General features: G+C 43.1%; 1 protein-coding gene across 12 annotated transcripts in view; it reads right to left on the reverse strand.

Annotated features, from left to right (window-relative positions):
* Positions 1 to 18048, reverse strand: part of mcf2la (mcf.2 cell line derived transforming sequence-like a) — a 55991-nt gene that overhangs the window by 4486 nt on the left and 33457 nt on the right. For 11 of the 12 annotated variants that reach the window (XM_040142316.1, XM_040142312.1, XM_040142313.1 and 8 more), the window contains 23 exons: positions 16170 to 16260; positions 9226 to 9339; positions 8829 to 8945; positions 8495 to 8644; positions 8151 to 8275; positions 7898 to 8012; positions 7688 to 7807; positions 7020 to 7211; positions 6675 to 6866; positions 6386 to 6539; positions 6193 to 6245; positions 5968 to 6047; positions 5654 to 5720; positions 5389 to 5504; positions 5126 to 5195; positions 4789 to 4881; positions 4572 to 4664; positions 4351 to 4476; positions 3756 to 3977; positions 3548 to 3640; positions 3321 to 3399; positions 3164 to 3236; positions 2937 to 3043 (listed from right to left, as the gene is read on the reverse strand). In XM_040142316.1, the coding sequence (XP_039998250.1) occupies positions 2937 to 3043; positions 3164 to 3236; positions 3321 to 3399; positions 3548 to 3640; positions 3756 to 3977; positions 4351 to 4476; positions 4572 to 4664; positions 4789 to 4881; positions 5126 to 5195; positions 5389 to 5504; positions 5654 to 5720; positions 5968 to 6047; positions 6193 to 6245; positions 6386 to 6539; positions 6675 to 6866; positions 7020 to 7211; positions 7688 to 7807; positions 7898 to 8012; positions 8151 to 8275; positions 8495 to 8644; positions 8829 to 8945; positions 9226 to 9339; positions 16170 to 16260 (2642 nt within the window). Of the gene's footprint in view, positions 1 to 579; positions 655 to 2936; positions 3044 to 3163; positions 3237 to 3320; positions 3400 to 3547; positions 3641 to 3755; positions 3978 to 4350; positions 4477 to 4571; positions 4665 to 4788; positions 4882 to 5125; positions 5196 to 5388; positions 5505 to 5653; positions 5721 to 5967; positions 6048 to 6192; positions 6246 to 6385; positions 6540 to 6674; positions 6867 to 7019; positions 7212 to 7687; positions 7808 to 7897; positions 8013 to 8150; positions 8276 to 8494; positions 8645 to 8828; positions 8946 to 9225; positions 9340 to 16169; positions 16261 to 18048 lie in introns of all 12 variants that reach the window. The other variant, XM_040142322.1, reaches the window with a different exon arrangement.

An 18048-nucleotide genomic window follows, 5' to 3' on the forward strand; every position in this document is an offset into this window, starting at 1 on the left:
TTACGCACACTCAAACACAAAAAACGCCAGCCCAAACTCATCCAAAATCCCAGGGAAGACCAAGAGAGAGAGACAGATCCCTGTAACACACATCATCGAAGCAAACAGCATTCACGGAGAAAGGAGATTTGAATCACCTGGATTCATTTCAAGGCTGCTCTGACTGCCAGTGCCGAAAAAATAAGTTTTTGAAATGCTGCACCGCAAACATTTTTCTGAATCTCGTTTTTTTATGCCACGCAACAACTAAACGCATAGAACCCAATAGTAGAAGAAGAGAGAATAATTGATTTGAGGTAGAGTAGGCCCCTTGCAAAAACACTCATTTAGGCTAGAATTGAGACTTAAAATCTTAGATTTCCAAGTAAAGACAGTAGAAGTGCCTTTCAGGTTGCTGCCCATTTGAAAGTAAATATCTCACTCCAATGGGAGAGAAGACTATAAGCCTCAATACAAGGTTAAATGACCTGGAAAGTGGATATTTTACTACACTTTACCTCTAGTAAAAAAAGTTCAATCATGGCCACAACAAACCACAGCAAACACCGGCAGTAGCTGACCCTCAGAGCGGCTCTGTACCTTGCCGCTTGCTCTGTAACAGACTAGAGGTACTCATCCACTTGACTCTGGTCAGAGTGACATGGGGAGCCGGCTCTAGACGGGAAGAAACAGCCAGCAAATCAGTGACACCGCCAGCCGGTCACGTAGTGAGACGTTTTTAAAGAGCGCGTCGTGCACGAGGAGAAAACCTACAGGTGTGATCAGACTCTAAAATCACTGCTGTTAGAAACACACGTTGGTTCTTTTCTCTGACGGCGAGAAAGGTTGTGTTTCCCCGGAGAAAATGCACACGACATCGCCATAGATTAAAGGTACAAGACTAAGGTCTAATTCTGAGATGATGATGATTATGACCCGTGGATGAAGGTAAAAAATGTTGTCGTGCACATGGTAACTGCAGTGTTCATGGAGAAAAATGTACATTACAGAGCATTTGCATGTTTAAGAAAGGCAAAAAAGACTTTTGGAGATATTACATTGGTATAAATGTGTGCAAATTGGATGCTGACTGTACTGGATTGGCAAACAGGTGCAAAAGAAATCTATTATGATGCAAATATAACTGGGTTTAGGATATTTAATGCTATTTAAGTCCTTTAAATCACTGATTTATATATGTGCAGGACCTGCAGATAGTCTGTATGAGCATTTTTCTCTCCACGTATGTACAACACTGTCATGGTGAATTTAAGATGAAAGCATGAAGAACACCTTCTTATGTTATTGGATACCATCCAATCCAGTTTCATTCTTCTATATGAGACACAGGTGAAATCTACATAATATAAACACACAAGACTGGAGTAAATTCTAACGATGAGGGATGGGAAGATGAATTATGGCCTTCTAGAATTAGACGCCCCCTATAACGGGACAGAAATGTACCTTTGAACCCAAACGGTGTGGGGTCGCTCTTGACCAAGTGGCGTTTGGAGCCGTGTTCGGGGCTCAGGGCCGGGCCTGGCCACGCAGGCAGAAAAATGGTGAGAAGAGGGACGAAGAGGAAGAGAAAAAGTGAGGAGGAGAGCGGGTTCAGAGAAGCAGGAATTTGACAGCATGACGGATTATCTAAAACCAGTGTGGTGCAGGTGCATAAATATCGCATCGAAATGTGGACCTCCAGTTAGTGACCGTCATTACGCTATTAAAAAAAAAAAACCCTTAATTTTCTTTCGTTTAAAATATCATATCTACAAATAACTTACAACATTTTCACACTGCCTACTGTGAGGTATGAATTTTATGTTAGAAAGATTAATGTCGCCCTTTAAAAAGTGGTTAATTCACAGAGTGGGTTTGACCTAACCGACATCACTCCGCAGTGCATTTACCGAATTCTGTGGCGAATCAAAATAATTTCGCTTTATTTAATATTCAGCCTAAATATAAATGTAACTGGAGAGTGGGTGGACAGGAGAACAGAACAGGCATTAAGTGATGCACATAGAGTAACTCTTTCATTATTGATGCTCCAGAGGTGTATCTGGGAGAAACTACAGCAACTGCATGAATAGGAGGAGTGGCAGGCTTCCCCCACCAGGGGGCAGAGTTTCTCCAACATTAAAACCGGAATCTTCAGTTCCCCCCTCACAATAAAAGCTGATCCCATTTCTTCAGGCTCTAAATCAGGTTAGACAGGGGGCCATTACTGGCCTTTAATTTAAAAACACAGCAGTCAGTCACTGTTTTTTCTTCTGAAATAATGGATGTAATGCAATTTATTTTACATGTCTGTACTATTTATCATACCTGATTAGTAACTGCACTGGTGACGAAAAACGCTTCTAAACGATCTAAATTGATTTAAGTAAAAAAAAAAAAATTTGAGTATGATGCAAATATATATAAGTACAGTGGTTTGAGTATTAACTTAAATACAACGCTCTTCGAATAATTCCAAGTAATTTCTTACCAAAAATGATCAAATCAATAATTACGCTTTAACAGTATAAAAGACGAATCAAACTAAACTGGTCTAAGCATTGTGTCCCTGTTTTAAAAGACTGCCAGTGATGCTAATGTTACCTTTTGGACTCTTGAGATTGCTGAAGCCCTGCAAAGTAAAACGCTTTTTAGCCACTGAGGATCTGTCAGTGGTCGGACTGGTCACTGGGTCATCTGGAAGCAATGGTTTGAAATGGGAAAACGGAGAGAAAGAGAGAGATGTAGCCCAAGACATAAGAGATAAAGAGGCGGAGAGACAGAAAGAGGGAACGTGCATATGAAGGTGATGAAGAAAAGAGGAGGCCAGATTAGTGAGAGAGAAGCCTTCAGAGGGGGCATAGATAAAACTTTTTGAGCACTTCAGCAGTAGGTAACTGAAGCAATTTCTGTCTGTCCGCGCGTGAGGATGCAGCATTAATTAAAATGGTCACCTTTTTGTTTCGGTGAGGAAGAGGAGTTGGCTTCGGAGGTCGGGCTTGGCTCTGCCTTCTTTTCATCTTGCTTCTTCTGGTTCTTCTGACCACTGCTGCGGAAGGGACTGGAAAAGACAAGTAGAAGAAAAACAGTACAATAAATAAAGGCATAGGTGTGTTTTTGTACATATCTGTGTGTGTGTGTGTGTGTGCGCGTGCACCATGTGAAGACACTGCATACCAACCTGAGTGACATGGAGGTGTTGTTGCTGGTGGGACTCAGGGAAACAGAGTCGAAGTTCTTCTGCTGACTGGCATCTAAAACATCAAACGGCTTAGTACAATTTCAAGAAACAGGGAAGACGACAAGCAAACAAGCCCCATGCGGCTCTATGCGTGTACCTCTGCAGGCTTTGAGCTGTTGGGTCAGAACTTTGCGGATCTCATTCACCCATGCTGTTTTAATCTCCGCCGTTGGAGCCTAGAGAAGAGAGACAATGAAAATTGTAAAGAATAAACAGAGATCGGGTTTTCTTTTTAATGAGAGAAAAATACTGGACGCATCTCCATCCGTGTACTGGATATCCATACTGCTCATGTTGTGGTCAAAGCAGACTCAGTGACCTAACCTGGACTATAAAAACTTCTTCTCTGGAGTTACACCAGATCTCAAACTTCTTGTTGTCTCCTTTAGCATTCTCTGTTATGCCCACGGCACTCATCTGAGAGAGGACAGGAAGGACAAAATGTTTAGCAGAGTATCTTTTACTGCAGCTGCCTGTACAGAGAATTTTTTTACAACTACTAACTCTTCAGATCTGAGCAGCGTGAGCTTACACTGAGGGAGTGTTTGAAGCTGTAAGATGGAGCCTTCTCGTAGCCCTCCCCGTTCTCCTCTCTCCTCTTACAGAAGAGCAGGGCCTTCTCGTGCAAAAACAGGTGCCTCTGCATGGGCTTAAACCGGGCCAGGTCCTTGACCTTGGCGTGACCCTTTTTGTGCTCTGTCCACACGCTGAAGGAGCCTTGCATCAGCAGACGACCCAGCTCTGACAGGTTACCCTGAAAGCGGGAAAAGACAGACAGGGATTTAAGGTTTGGGTTCCAAACAGTTCATTCAAACAGGTGCCGTTGTTTTCTCTCTTTTTCCGTTACATTCATCCACGTATAACATGTGATTTTCTCTAGGCTTTAAAGTCAGCCCCCTGATTTTTCACATTTATGTGCATTTTGGTTTGACTTAAAAACAAACACAGATGGTGAAGCATCTGATTTATGGCTTGCTACTTGTTTTAATCAAAAATAGCCTGCCGGGCTTGATACAACCAGAAAAATTGCACTTTTCGACTTTGCCAATTCAAAAAATCCACTCGTGCCCAAGCCAGCCAGCTACATTATACTCTCAGAATAGATTCAACAGTGTAATTTCTCTGACCTCGTATCCCGTGATGGCGATGAGGTGCATGGAGTCATTAACGGCTTTCAGGATCCCCAGAATAGAGGAGAGAGCTTCCTGTAGGTCATCACAGCCATCGCAGCCTTTACTGTACTTCAACAACTCCTGCAAACACAAAGTGAAGAACATGGTGAGTCTCCCCGTGTCTAACATAAACACACTTACTGTAGATACGTGCGCAGTACACGGACAGAGCTCACCTTAAGCAGTAGCTGGTACTTGGTGATTCTCTGGACAGGTTTAAGGAGGTAGGAGTCCAAACCAAGTTTATGGTCCAGCTTCTTCTGGCACTCCTGTTTCACAAAACATAAACCAATTAAGTCAATTAAGTTAATTAAGTCAATTAAGATACCTGGACTTTTTTTTTTTTTTTTTGCACTTGCAAGCCACACAAAAGGTGAAAGGTGAAGGGCCAACCTGGAAGAAGGCACAGTCGGAGCACTGTCTCCACAGGCTCTCGGAGCGAGGTTTATTCTGGCAGTAAGCCTCGTAGATCTGCAGGTCCTTCATCTACAGAGAGAACAAAGCACTCATTAACAAGAGGGTACTAAAAATGCTGTTATTGGAAACAGTCGGCTCTCTGCAGGGATTGTGAGGTACTTCCTGTTTGGTGCATGATTGTCAAAATGAAATGTCGTCTGTCACCGATTGAACTTTTCCAGATGAAGATTTTTTTTTTTTTTTAAATTTGGCTCTTTACACGTAATAAGTCCAGACCAGGACGTGGGAAGTAAAGTCTGGAAGAACTGCTTACCTGCTCTAAAAAGCAGCGGCCCACCAGTTCTGGGCAGTCAGTGTACGCTTCCAGTTCCTTTAGAAACGTCCTGGAGGCAAACAACACACCACAAATGCTTAGACCATGAAGTCAAAATGAAGAGAGAGAGAGAGAGAGAGAGAGAGATTTGAAAACAATTTTTTTCTTAGGCAATAACCACAAATGACCAAGATACTCAAGAGCACTTGAAAAATAAACATATTTTATTTCCTGGCTAGTCTAACTGACTGAAGGCAGCAAACCTCTTATGAAACTGGTAGATTTCAGACATGTTGCCAAACAGGATGTCCTTCTTGCTGAGCAGGGTGCTGGGGATGAGGTGAGCCATGGCAGGGTTGTCCATCTCTGCTGCATAGCCCTGGAGTTTAATATTACACACAGTACACCAACAAATCGGCAAGGCCTTTAGTTCCCTGGTCTTCCCCCCCCAACGCACAGAAATACGCTGACACAGAGAAAAGCTTCGTGTGGTGAATTACCGATACGCCTGACAGTGACGACACTCACCTCCAGCACACACAGGAGCTCCTCCACATACGCTCTCTCCGTCTCCAGCAGCTCATTCATCACATGACTGGAATACACACAAACCAAATACAAGCTAAGCTTCAGTTTATCAGAATTAGCATGAATGCGCCTATATTGCAACCTCAACTCTCTGAACTCAACGATGAGACCCTATTACTGAAATATCTGGATGTCAGCTTGTTAAAAAAATACGTATTTTAAAGCTTTAAGTGATGCAACAAAAATCAAACAGCATCACTGTCCCTTAACTGTTCTCTTATCTATGACCCTCGGGATGACCTCTGACCCCTTACCGCCGAAGTACTGCCAGGTTTTCTTCTTCTTCTGACAGAGAGGCATGTCTGGTGCTGCCATTATGTATGGGAGACTCCACCTGGAAACACACATATTCATTCATACAGTATGACCACACCTCATCTAATTACAGCCATATCACTTTGATAAAACATCTCTTTTAAGATATAATCAAACATTATGAGCAAATGAAAACTGAATAAATTCTTTAATCACGCATTTACCCTTTTGCAGATGGCATTATCTGCAGAGTATCTTCTCTCTTTTCTCTGCTGAGCTGAAGGACAAAGAGAAAACAGTGTTTTTTTTTTTTATCCCCTTACATCTCTAACAAGGTAATTTGATATCAAGTCTTAACACTACTAATATATGCTGCTCTCTTTCTTTAAATCAGGTTGTCAATCAATCCAGGCTTACTGGGAGAGGAGTGTGGAGACTTCACTTCAGGTCTTGGTGCTACTGGCTGGACTGGTCTGGTCTGTTTGGCGGCGAGTTTCTTCAAGCTGATGCGTCTCTTCTCGAACATCTCCTGGACAGAGCATTGCTTCTGGAAAACTCTCTCCACCTGGTCCTGATGGAGACCAAACACGTGCAGAGATTTTGAGGTAAATTAAATTCTTGGTAAACTTTGACCTCAGTAGGAAACATCGTATATGAATGTCGGAAAAAGCACATATTTAATCCGTTAGAGCCACATCTAACTGACCCTGAGCTGAGTAGTGAGCACCGCCTCGTACTGGCAGCAGATGGCGCTGCGGTCAGTGATGGTGTGTAGCGGGGCCGTGTCCAGGTATCGCTCCAGCTCTTGCAGAGCTGCTTCAGCTCCGTCCTGAGACTGACAGCGGTCCACTGGCTGGCTGGCCAACAGGAAGATGCCGTCCTCACACCACCGTGACGCCTGGGGGGGGGAAGGATTTTTGTGAACTTTACTCCCAAAAACTAATAACATTAAGAATGTTTGTGGTAAAGTGGATGCATTGCCCTAAAGGAAAGCTCAGGGGGTGATCTTTTGTTATCTCTCCCACAAACGCAAGTTGACTCACACTCCTACCTTCTCCAGAGCGTGGTGCAGTTCCATCGCCCTGAGCAGAAGGTTCTTCTTGCTCCTCAGAGTGGAGCTGATCTCCTCGCACACCACTCTCAGCTCGATGCACTTTGGCCTGATGGAGTCCTCGGCGTAGTGCGAGTTTTCTATCAGCCTGTCCCCTTCACAGGCCAGGGACAGGGCACGGTCTACTACGTCCTATTGAAACACATTGGAGATGTCCGTTCTTAACATCGGAGTAGACTTTCAAACAAAGTTACATACAGAACACTGGCTTGGCAGAAGGCAGCAGTGGAAGCATCATCGATCAGCTGTTGATAATGAAACAACTCCCACTCTTCCTCCTCTTCAGTCCGTTCATTAGGTAATGCTGGATGGAGCGGGGCACCTACATTATACAAATCAATCAACCTTCAGTCAATCTTTGAGTTTTTAATCCACACATGCACACACAGGTGCCCCTTCCATCCGTCTTTCTACCTGTCTCTCTCTCTCTCATCCATGTCCATTCACATCTCAGTGAGTGGGGGATGGAACAGGACATGACATTGATTATATCATTAGCCATATGGCTTCCAGGATGCATCAACGGCTCATGTGGTACATGTATTTTTAGTACCACATGAGCTGCGGGATGAAGCAGGACGGTGTATGTGCATGCGTTTGTGTCTTACACAGGCCTTGTCCTCATGGCCGCTCAGCTCTCGCAGGACGTGCTCAGCGTGGGCGGGGCTTACGCTGACCTCAGAGAATCCCGAGAGCCTCTCTGATGTCACGTCAAGCTGGGCACGCACCTAGAAACACACACATCATGTAGCTCAGTTGTAGGTGTAGCCAATTAACTGGCCCAAAAACTACGTTTCCCACGATTCCGTACAACTCACTTCACGGAAGTGGTGCTCAAAGTGGCGCAGCTGCAAACACTGTTCCAGTTTAGTGTGGTGACGCTCCCAGAAATCATCGAACGCTGTCTCTGTTTCGTCCAGCTGACCCAGGAGTCTGAGAGGGAGGAGCGAAAAGAGGGGAAGAAAGGGGGGGGGTGATGGGACAAGAGGAGACGAGGGGAGAGGAGATTCATTCATGCGTTCAGGGACAACTTCTTTATCTATTTGTGCATCCATTCGTTCCTTCCTCTACCTCTGTACAGTAGCTAAGTTCTCCTGTTCATCATGGGTCATGTTGTATTCAGGGTCTGCCTGTAGAGGCTCGTTGATACAGTCCAACAGGCGTCTCCCTTGAGACAGCGCCACCTGGAGGTCCTCCTGGAAATCACACAAGTCATTTTCTTAAACACCAAAGCTCTCGGGGCAGCTGGGAACAACTGCAGCTCCGATGAGAGGCGACAGAGACCAGTTAAGAGAAACCTCAAGTTTACACCTGGTTTAAAACCGTCACCAAGTATCTGTGAGAGAATGAAGGAAAACACAGAGGGAGATATGGTTGGGTGACATGTATGAAAAGGACAGAAAAGCATCTCTGACCTTCATTTTATCCTTCTTCAGAGTGTGTGTGTGCAGCAGGTTGGTGGTGGCCTCGGCATCATTGGGTAACTCTGTCTCTGCGAGCTCAGTGCCGAACGCCTGCAGAGTCTGAGCCGTGGTCTTCACCATGAGGGCGAATGCCTCGATTGCCTGTGGAGGATTAATGTAAAAACACGGGAGAGGAGAGGAAGTCCACGCATCAGGGAATGAATGTCGATGAAAATGTACACAGGGCCCTCTCTTTCTTTATGTTGTCTGGAAAATTACACTGCAAACATGCTAGATACGCGTGCTTGTGTATGGTGTGTGGCTGTGTGCGTTTGTGTGTACACACAGTGCGGTGCGAGATCCAGCTGTCATGGCAGTATTCCTGTGTGCCTCCCAGTTCTGTGGTCAGTTGTCCAGGGTCGATATAAGCATGGAGCTCAGTCACCGAACTCAGCATCACCACCTGATAAAAAACACACACAATCGATTATATTAACACATTATACGAAGTATTGTTATTAAATGAGCAATGAGTTTTACTAAGACAGAATAAAAATCATAGAGCCTTTTTAGTGAAGTAAAAAGGTGTTTCTAGTTTGACTATATGGGATCCCATAACTCTACAGGAAGCTACAGTGGCTTAATGAAGGCATCCAGTGAGTCACAAAAACACACGCGGTATGTAGGGCGAGAATAAGCACAGACACATGCAAACACTTGCAGTGTACATGTCATGCTGGCACCTTCATTTTGAACTCATCCTTGTTGAACTTGAACAGGAAGTCTGATAGAGTCCGCTGGAACAAAGTAGTGGGACGCAACACCAGAACCAAGTGCAAGTTCCCTGGAAACGAGCCCTGAGGAAGAAAAGCAGCAATCTGTTATCCTGTGTAGCTTTCAGTTTTGGAGGACATCGGGTGTGGAAATAGTCTGCCAGGATAAGGGTCAGCGATCCGTATCAATTTCGATATTCACACTTGGGCTCCTTATTTTTACAATGTAGTTGAAAGAAAATGTCACAGATACCACACTGGATTGATAAAATTAAAAATAAATAGTTGCCATCAAAAAAAGGTCTGGAAACGATCAATAGTAGAACCCGAAGCCTGCTGGTTAGTCAGTTTTCTAACCAAACACTTCTAATCCATGAAAACCCACATGTGGGACTCATTACCTCCGGATTTCTAAATCTTACCAACGCTTTGCATTCTGAGTCAAAATATAACTTCAAAAGATCATGCAAAACTGAAGTTTTCACAACTACTGCATCAATATCTTGTGAGGGATAAGGTTTACAATACAGGGATGGAATTATCTATCAGCACTTGCAGTAAAAATTAAGGGAAGGATCATGTGGCCTAATAGTGCAGCTCCAGACTATGAAGCTGGACTGAGCCCATCTGTGCGACCACCATCCCTCTGCTGCAATCCTGAACCAACCATGAAGAGGTTATATCCACTATATCTCCTACATTTCACCGCAGTTGTTCCTTGTTACGCCTTCCATCTAGAAAACCGTGACTGCGAGGTGATTTTATTCGCCCCGTGGCTTTTGGAGTAGCCACAGTTTTTTTGTTTCTCCACACTAACAGGTTAAAAGCGCAGAATTACCTTTTCACAGACAGCGGCCCAGGAGGCCACTCGTCCGAAAGCCTGTATTGGTTATGGCTTACTCTAAAACCCCGGGTGGACCGTCCTGTTAGGCATCATAAAGCGATGTAGGGTTACTTGTAAACAAAAAGAGACACACACACACACGCACACACGCACACACACACACACACACACACACAGGGCCAGAGGCAAGATATGTGACAAGCTCATGAAATCTTTAGCGGTGCCATAAATAAAGTCTGAGTAGACACACGATAGTAAACAAGATTTTTGAAGCTAGAAGAAAATGAAGGCAGAAAGATTTTTGCTTAGGGAATGTTGTATGTAAACGGCTTTCTTGAGGATCCCCTCTCAGTCAATCATTGGTATGCCTGCTTTTTCCTGGATTTTTCTGTAGATGAAATTTTATGTTGGAGCAGTGTCTCCTGAGCTATGCTAGCTATTGCTGCTGACGCAAACAACCAGTTGACCGGCATCTACAATAAAGCCCGACTTTTAAATTATTACACTAGTAGCCTGAGAGTGATCCTACATTATCTGGAAGTGTTTTGTATTAAAAGGTTTATTACATTTGACCACTCAGCCAGACGTTTTAATACGTTAAGACACTGATCCACAATCTCAACAAAATGGTGCCACCCACTGACTTCATCCGTCATCGCAAAGCCGATATTCATCCTAATCACAGAGAACATCCCATAAAAAACAGTCACTACCAGTCGCCGTGATAAAACAATGTACATGGCTCTAATTTCGTCTACATGGAGACCTGCACTCACACAGAGGCGCACGCACACATGCATCATAGTCATGAAATGCCTGCGCGACGTTGCCATGGAAACCGCTCTCCTTGGAAAACGCATGGAGAGATAAGAGAGAGAGAGAGAGAGAGAGAGAGAGAGAGAGAGAGAGAGAGAGAGAGAGAGAGAGAGAGAGAGCATGACGGAATGGTAGGGAGTGATGATACCGAGAGAGACAGAGTGTGTGTGTGTGTGTGTGTGTGTGTGTGTGTGTGTGTATGTGTGTGTGTGTATGTGCGACAAATTAAGAGAGAGAGAGTATGAGAGAAAAGAAATAGAGTAGCTGGTGTCTGTCTGTGTGGAGGAGTCCTCTAAAAGTGTCGATGGTGCCGCAGCTCCGCTTCGCTGTTCCAGTCATTTATTTTTGGATCACACACACACACACACACACACACACACACACACACACACACACACACACACACAGACACACAGACACACACATAGACACACACACACACACTCTGCCTGCTGTGATGTTGATAAAAGACAGCCAGGTTGGAAAATGCATTGCTCATTCTGCATGGTTCCTTTTCCACTCAAACTGACACTTGACAGGAAATTTTAAATAACACTAGATGCTCACTGTAATAATTCCTGCTCTAATTATGGCAAATTGCATCTGCAGATAAGAAACTGTAGGGAAGAATAAAGATGCAACAACAGTAGAATAACTGTAAATCAGCCAGCAAGTGCAAGTTTGTGCTAACTACAGAAAGAAAATAAATATTATATGAATGTTTTCCTTTTATTGAGCTGGTTCCTGCACCACTAAAAAACAGTACATGACAGAGTTTGCCATTGTAATTGGAATCCATTAAATTCAATAAACCCCGAGAGGTCTCGGTTTAATTTGTAGCTCTGCATTAACATGACAATACACACGCTGCTTAGTGCATCCCCCTGACAGATGATTACAGACACGCTGGTGCGCGCACACATCCCCGGAAACACGCTTATACATTAAAGTGATGCACACGCATACACACCTCTCACAGATAAAAAGCATGCATTAATAACTGATAAGGATTAGAATATCGTCTTCCGTTGACCAGGCTGATTTATATTCTTTTGGGGAGGAAGCAGGGAGGAAAAGCACTCCAGTCATGTCCTCTAATGACATCCACATTGTCCTCTTGGGAGTTGGATAGCCACCATATTAAACCACCTCCCTCCACATGCCCAAACCCCCAATCCCCGTATCACTGCTTTTGCTTTTGGACATGGAAAGTGTCCCAATTATGACAAAGAGATTGGCTTTGAATCTTGACAGAGACTGCTGTACTATAACTGGTTTTTTTTTTTAGCTGATACATGGCTGTTGATGATTTGTTTTAACGAATTCCAGCCTCTTGTTTGCACCAGCTGACAGAGGCGTCTGTGTCACCGCCCTGCAGCAATGTTCCTGTAGTATGCCTGAATGACTGCATATTAATACCCTAAATCACAAAGATGGGCTGCGACAGAGATGAAGGTGTCCCGTCGTCATTTGACTCCATTGCACGTGGATTCACCCACTTTACCCTGATTAAATTCTGGTATTTGGGTGATGGCTCTACAGCGAGATTTTGGAGGAAACTGGAGGAAACTTTTGCTCTAATTCTTCAGTCACTGATAAAGGTCATAAATTATTAGAATGCCCATTTACAGCTCAAATTTCCTGAACAAACAAGTGTTGAAACATTGTAAAGACTTTATCTAAGGATCTTAGCGAAATTTATTTTACCAGTGCAACGAAATCACAGTATTTAAGGCTCTTCTTGGAATTTCTATATTTTGTGAGCAACAATCATTGTGGACTATGTGACAACAAATATGGCAGTGTGTGAAAGCATCTCTGCACCTGCTGTACACCAATCTCTGGCTTTACATGACAATACTGTCCACTCCTCTCTTTTTTTCCCTCTCTCTCAGGCGGGGAACCAGCGAAAGGCAGCGACGCGACCTTGAACAGCCTTGAACGTCTCACGGGAGGACGAATGACCTTCATTCTCCGGGAAGACTGTGTGTCTTTGGCTGGTGGACAAAGCAGGCGTGTACACGGACATCTGCAGTACCACAGGGGCTTGAACTGAGGGGACTGAGGCGGAGAGCATTTGAGACACTCCTCTCGCCACCTGTTCTTCATGCCTTCAGGTTAAGTTATAATTTAAACACTCCGCCTTTATGTGTCCTGCTCTCCCTAGACGAAACATGAAAAGGATTTAAAACTGAAACACCTGCTTTGTCTCTATGAATTTCATGTAAATTTGAGGATCTTGGGACAGACTAAATAAGGAGCTGTCGGACAGTGACAGTGTATTTGGATCCTATACACTAATTTGAATGCATCTTTTAATTTTTTTACATTATTCTAACTTGCTATCTTCTTTTTGTGTTGTCTGTCTGTACTATTTCTGCCTCTAACCGGCCAGCAGGTCAGTGGTAAATCTGTTGAACTGCTTTACAGCATGTAATAGAAAGCTGTAAGATTATTTCCAACACACACACACATGAAGCTAAACTTGGGGACAAAAGCGCAGCCCCCAGTCATCTCAACCATTGTCTTCTTTGTTTCCACTATGATACTATGGTTTTTCAACAGCAGACTGGAATTAAATGAGAGTGACAATATAAACAGTCATTTAAATAAAAGCAGCTGAAAAAAAAAAGGAAAAAAAAAGGAAAAAAAAAACCAAATTACAGTGTTCTCATGTTGTTCTGAATGTTGCTTTTCAAGGTGCTGAGTGGGAAGGAAAGCAGAGGATGGCCTCAGGGGGCAGAGAGACAGTAGAAACACAAAAGCAGAACAGAGGAGCGAAGCGAAGGATGGAAGAAGAGGAGAGGGAGAGAGAGGTAATCATCAGGAGAGTAAAGGGGTGGGGGATCCTGCAGAGAAGCCTCTGCTTCCATGCTGATAAGCTCAGCATTATGATAAGGTGTCAGACTCAATTTTATCTTAGCTTTATCACTACTGTTTTTATCTCTACTCTGTTTCATTGTTGTCAGTGAAAAATCTGTCTGACTAAGGCAAAAACAAAAACATATCAGGGAAGCATTACATATATTCAATCGAGTATTTTAACTAGTAGATACTGAAATGATACTAAAGGCACATGTGGTATCAGTGTCGGTAAAATGTTTTCTTAACTTAAAGCTTCATTAAGGGAAAACTTAGATAAATAGTTGGTCACTTCTATTTCCTTCATCTTGCCGAGACAAGATATACAAGATAAAACGTGTTAATTAGTGAGCTTTACAGGTGGCTAGTAGGCAGATTTTGTTACCTTTGGACAAAGCCAGGCTAGCTGTTTCCCCCTGCTTCCAGTCATTATGCTAAGCTAAGCTAAGCAGCTGCTGGCTCGTGCCTCATATTTACCATACAGGTGTGGCCGTGGTATCAATCTTCTCATCTAACTCTAAGGAAGAAAGTGAATAGTGTGATTAACCAAAATGTAGAATTATTTGTTGAAGGTGAAAATCAAAGTTTCTACGCTAACCAAATGGTAAAAGCTTGTCAGTCATCAGTCACTGATGACTGACAAGTATGAAATAAAAGTATGAAATAATATCCGGACTTTGGTTTCGTGTTTGTTGGAGTGTTCTGAATCAACATTAATTTCCACTCACAACACTATTTTGTACTAAGCCTGAAAAATAACATGTTTGCAGTGTATCGCGGTTTATTTTTGCTTTGACACCACCAACTGAAGCAGAGAGACAACTACCGATTGGTTCCCTGCTATCGGTAAAACCCACAGCTCATCAACATCCCTTCCAAGGACATGAACCGGTCCAGTGGACTGGAATAAGATAACAGACCCTGCGGGGGCCGTGTTTTGAGTGTGCAGATGTTTGTGTGTACAGATTAAACCGACTTGGTGGAGTTCACTTACTAAAGCAAGGAGCCTCATAATGACGACTTATTACTACAGTGGGGATAGTTTCTGCGAAACACTATGGAAAAACCATTAGGCGTCATTGTAATCAGTGTGCCATTACCATATATTAGCATAAATCTGAATGCATTAAACGTACTAAACGGTGTAATACAGGATGAGCATCTTAACAACAGATGTGGTGAGGCTTCATCCACACGTTACGCAGAGGTGGTTAATCAAGATTCACAGATGGAGTAGAAAGAAGACGATGGAAAATTAAGGATTGTATAGGAGAGAAAGACAAATATCTAATGAACGAAGTAATGGAAAACCAAAGCGAAACATGATACAGTTTCATTTTACAGAGATATATAAATATGAGAAACTTTTTCAAACACTTAACCTTCATTATTTCAGTGTTCTGTTGGAATGAATATCAAGAATATTTCTTAACCTTCATTTGAAGTTTCTCTTGTAGTCGCCTGGATTTTATTCACAAGTTTAACTTGAATGAAAAACAGTTTCTTTTCCTACTTTTATAATTTTTCATATTAATCAGGGAGAAGTGACCAGTAACTCTGATTCTCAAGTCTGTCCGATGTAAATCTTCAACTCTTCTACTGCTCTGCCTCTCTGCGGTCTTATTTTTCTGTTTATGCTTTATGATCTCTTCCCATCTCTTCTCTTCACTCTCATGCTCATGGTCTTCAATTTATCTTCTTAGAGAAGAGTTTAAGTTTTACACTGTCCAAGAAGTAGGCTAGTAGGCTAATGGCGACTGATATAAGGCTGATTTAAAAAAAAAAAAATGGCTCACACAGCTGGGACTTTCTAATTCTGCTCCAACAGGAGTGAATCTCATTGCACACATGCAGAGGGTAGACAAACTGACACACTATGCTCACGCATTGTAAGACTCCCACAACCCACTCCATCATAATATGCTATTTTAAAATCTCATCCTGCCTTCTTCCAACATCCAGAAAGAAAAAAAATACAGTTGCTTACTTGCCAGTACATGTACTTTCAATACAAAGCTATGAAATACGTAACTAAACTTAAACAAACAAACAAACACACACACACACACACACACACACACACACACACACACACACAACGTACAGTGTGTACAAGTGAGCAAACACACACAAAAGTCCAAGATATCCATTACTCTAAGTGGTGACAAACCAAATTATACACACACACTGCTGACACCAGCAACTACACCCACAGATCCACGTTGAAACAAGCCATTAAACATGTACAGTAATGCACTTAAAACCAAAACAGCTAATCGCAGGCATCAGAGGTACTTCATCAGCGAATGGTGCATAAAAACAAACTGTCCCAGTACACAACTAAGTTAGGCTTCTCTCTCACAGCCACATGCACAAACACACTGGATCTTACTGCGATGCGGAGCAGGGTAGCCCTGACAGCAGCCCATCGGTCCAGCCGTCTGTCGATGATCAGGATGAAACCCACTCCCGATGCTGCAACGCTGCAGGAGAGAGGCACACGCTAGTATCACCAGGGAGACCATCTTTCTGTGTGTATATGCATTTGCCAACCAGATTTAAATCAAGGTCTACAAATTGTTAAGGTCTAGGCAACAGGTCAAACTACTGAACATGGCACTATTGGGCATTATTCCAGCAGATGGAGCAAGATGAGTATTGAGGAATAAATTCATACACATATAATAACACGGAACATATAAGAATGACCTGTAATCCTCATGCTACGTATTTTTTTTCGAAAGTCTCAATTTTTGGCACTGCAGTGCACTGCATTTCCCAGAGATCCCTTGTCTCTCCAACAGTGGCGCAGGTGCAGGTTTGGATTTGATGTGATCAGGTTGGATCACTTTACCTGACACATATAATCATACGTAAAAATTATATTTAATTGTAATTACAATACTAATTATATTTAAATGTTCTTGACAGGAAAAATAATGTTTGGTGATTAAAAACTAATGCGAGGAAAGGTTAAACCCTTGGTGCAAACTGCCTGTGTGTCTGTATTCATCATTTGTCATCAGTGATGATCATAAGAGACCCTTGTGATTACCATGGCAACCTTGACTCTGCCTTAATGTGCGTGCGTGTTGTGTGTTTGTGCATTTGAAAATCTTTCCATTCATTCCACAGGCCGTGCCATATGTAGCAGACTCATTAAGCTAATGTGTGTGTGTGTGTGTGTGTGTGTGTGTGTGTGTGAATGCACCAATGCCAGCGAAGGTCCTGCTGGACAAATTGACATGCATCCTGACACTTAAACACACAAGCAACAAGGATGAAGATTACAGCATCACACACACACACACACATATACACACTGTGGGGCCAACATACGAATACTGCTGAGCTGGCCCATCTGGGTGTCATTATTAGCCAATTTTAATCACCAGATACATTCATATTAAGAGAATGAACACACTACACTACCCAGTGAACGCTGCGACAGCAAGTCCTCAGTCCATCTCTAGTGCAAAAAATATTCTAACCACATGAATGAAGCCGGTTGAATCGGGAAAATCTTTGCTATTCCAGGACAAAAAAAAGGGGCAAAAATCCTTAATTAATCCATTGTTATCATCCAAAAATAATCAAATCTTCCTGAATTCTTCCCTATTCCGTTGTTGCGAGTGTTCAGTTCCTGCATCCACAATCATCTGTTTGCAGCTTGCAGACGGACAGAAGTGATCCTTAAAGAGCATCTCCCTCCTCCTTGTCCTTCTCCCCATGCTCCTCCACCACCCACTTCTTACCCTCGGCCAATTAAAGCTAAGCTCTGCATCTTGCTGTTCCCCCAGAGCCAATCAGAGCTCAGAGTGCAGCCGATTGGCAGCTGGGTGCATATAGATGGTGGGGAGAAAGGGGAGGGACTTGGGGGTGGGGGGTGAGGGGGGTTTTGGATATAAAGGTGATGAGGAGGGGGAAAAAAAAAAAAAAAAAAAAAAAAATTTGGTACACAGAGAGGCCGCCATGACACACACACACACACACACACACACACACACACACACACACACACACACAATAATACAAATACATATGTGTGTATACAGATGAATACATTTCCATCCATTCTCCCCTCTTACCCTTAATTATGTGTGTGTATGCGAGAGTATGTGTGTGTGTAATGGGATTGCAGCCCTCAGCAGTAAAGGAAAAGTGAAAGAAAGGGAGGGGGGAGGTGAGAGGGAGGTGGGACAGAGAGAGAAGGGAGAGAATAAAGGAGGAGAGGAGGAGAAGTAAGGACAGAAAGAACACATGAGGTGTTG

This window comes from Xiphias gladius, chromosome 13 (assembly GCF_016859285.1).
Source record: "Xiphias gladius isolate SHS-SW01 ecotype Sanya breed wild chromosome 13, ASM1685928v1, whole genome shotgun sequence".
Classification (NCBI taxonomy): Eukaryota; Metazoa; Chordata; class Actinopteri; order Istiophoriformes; family Xiphiidae; genus Xiphias; species Xiphias gladius.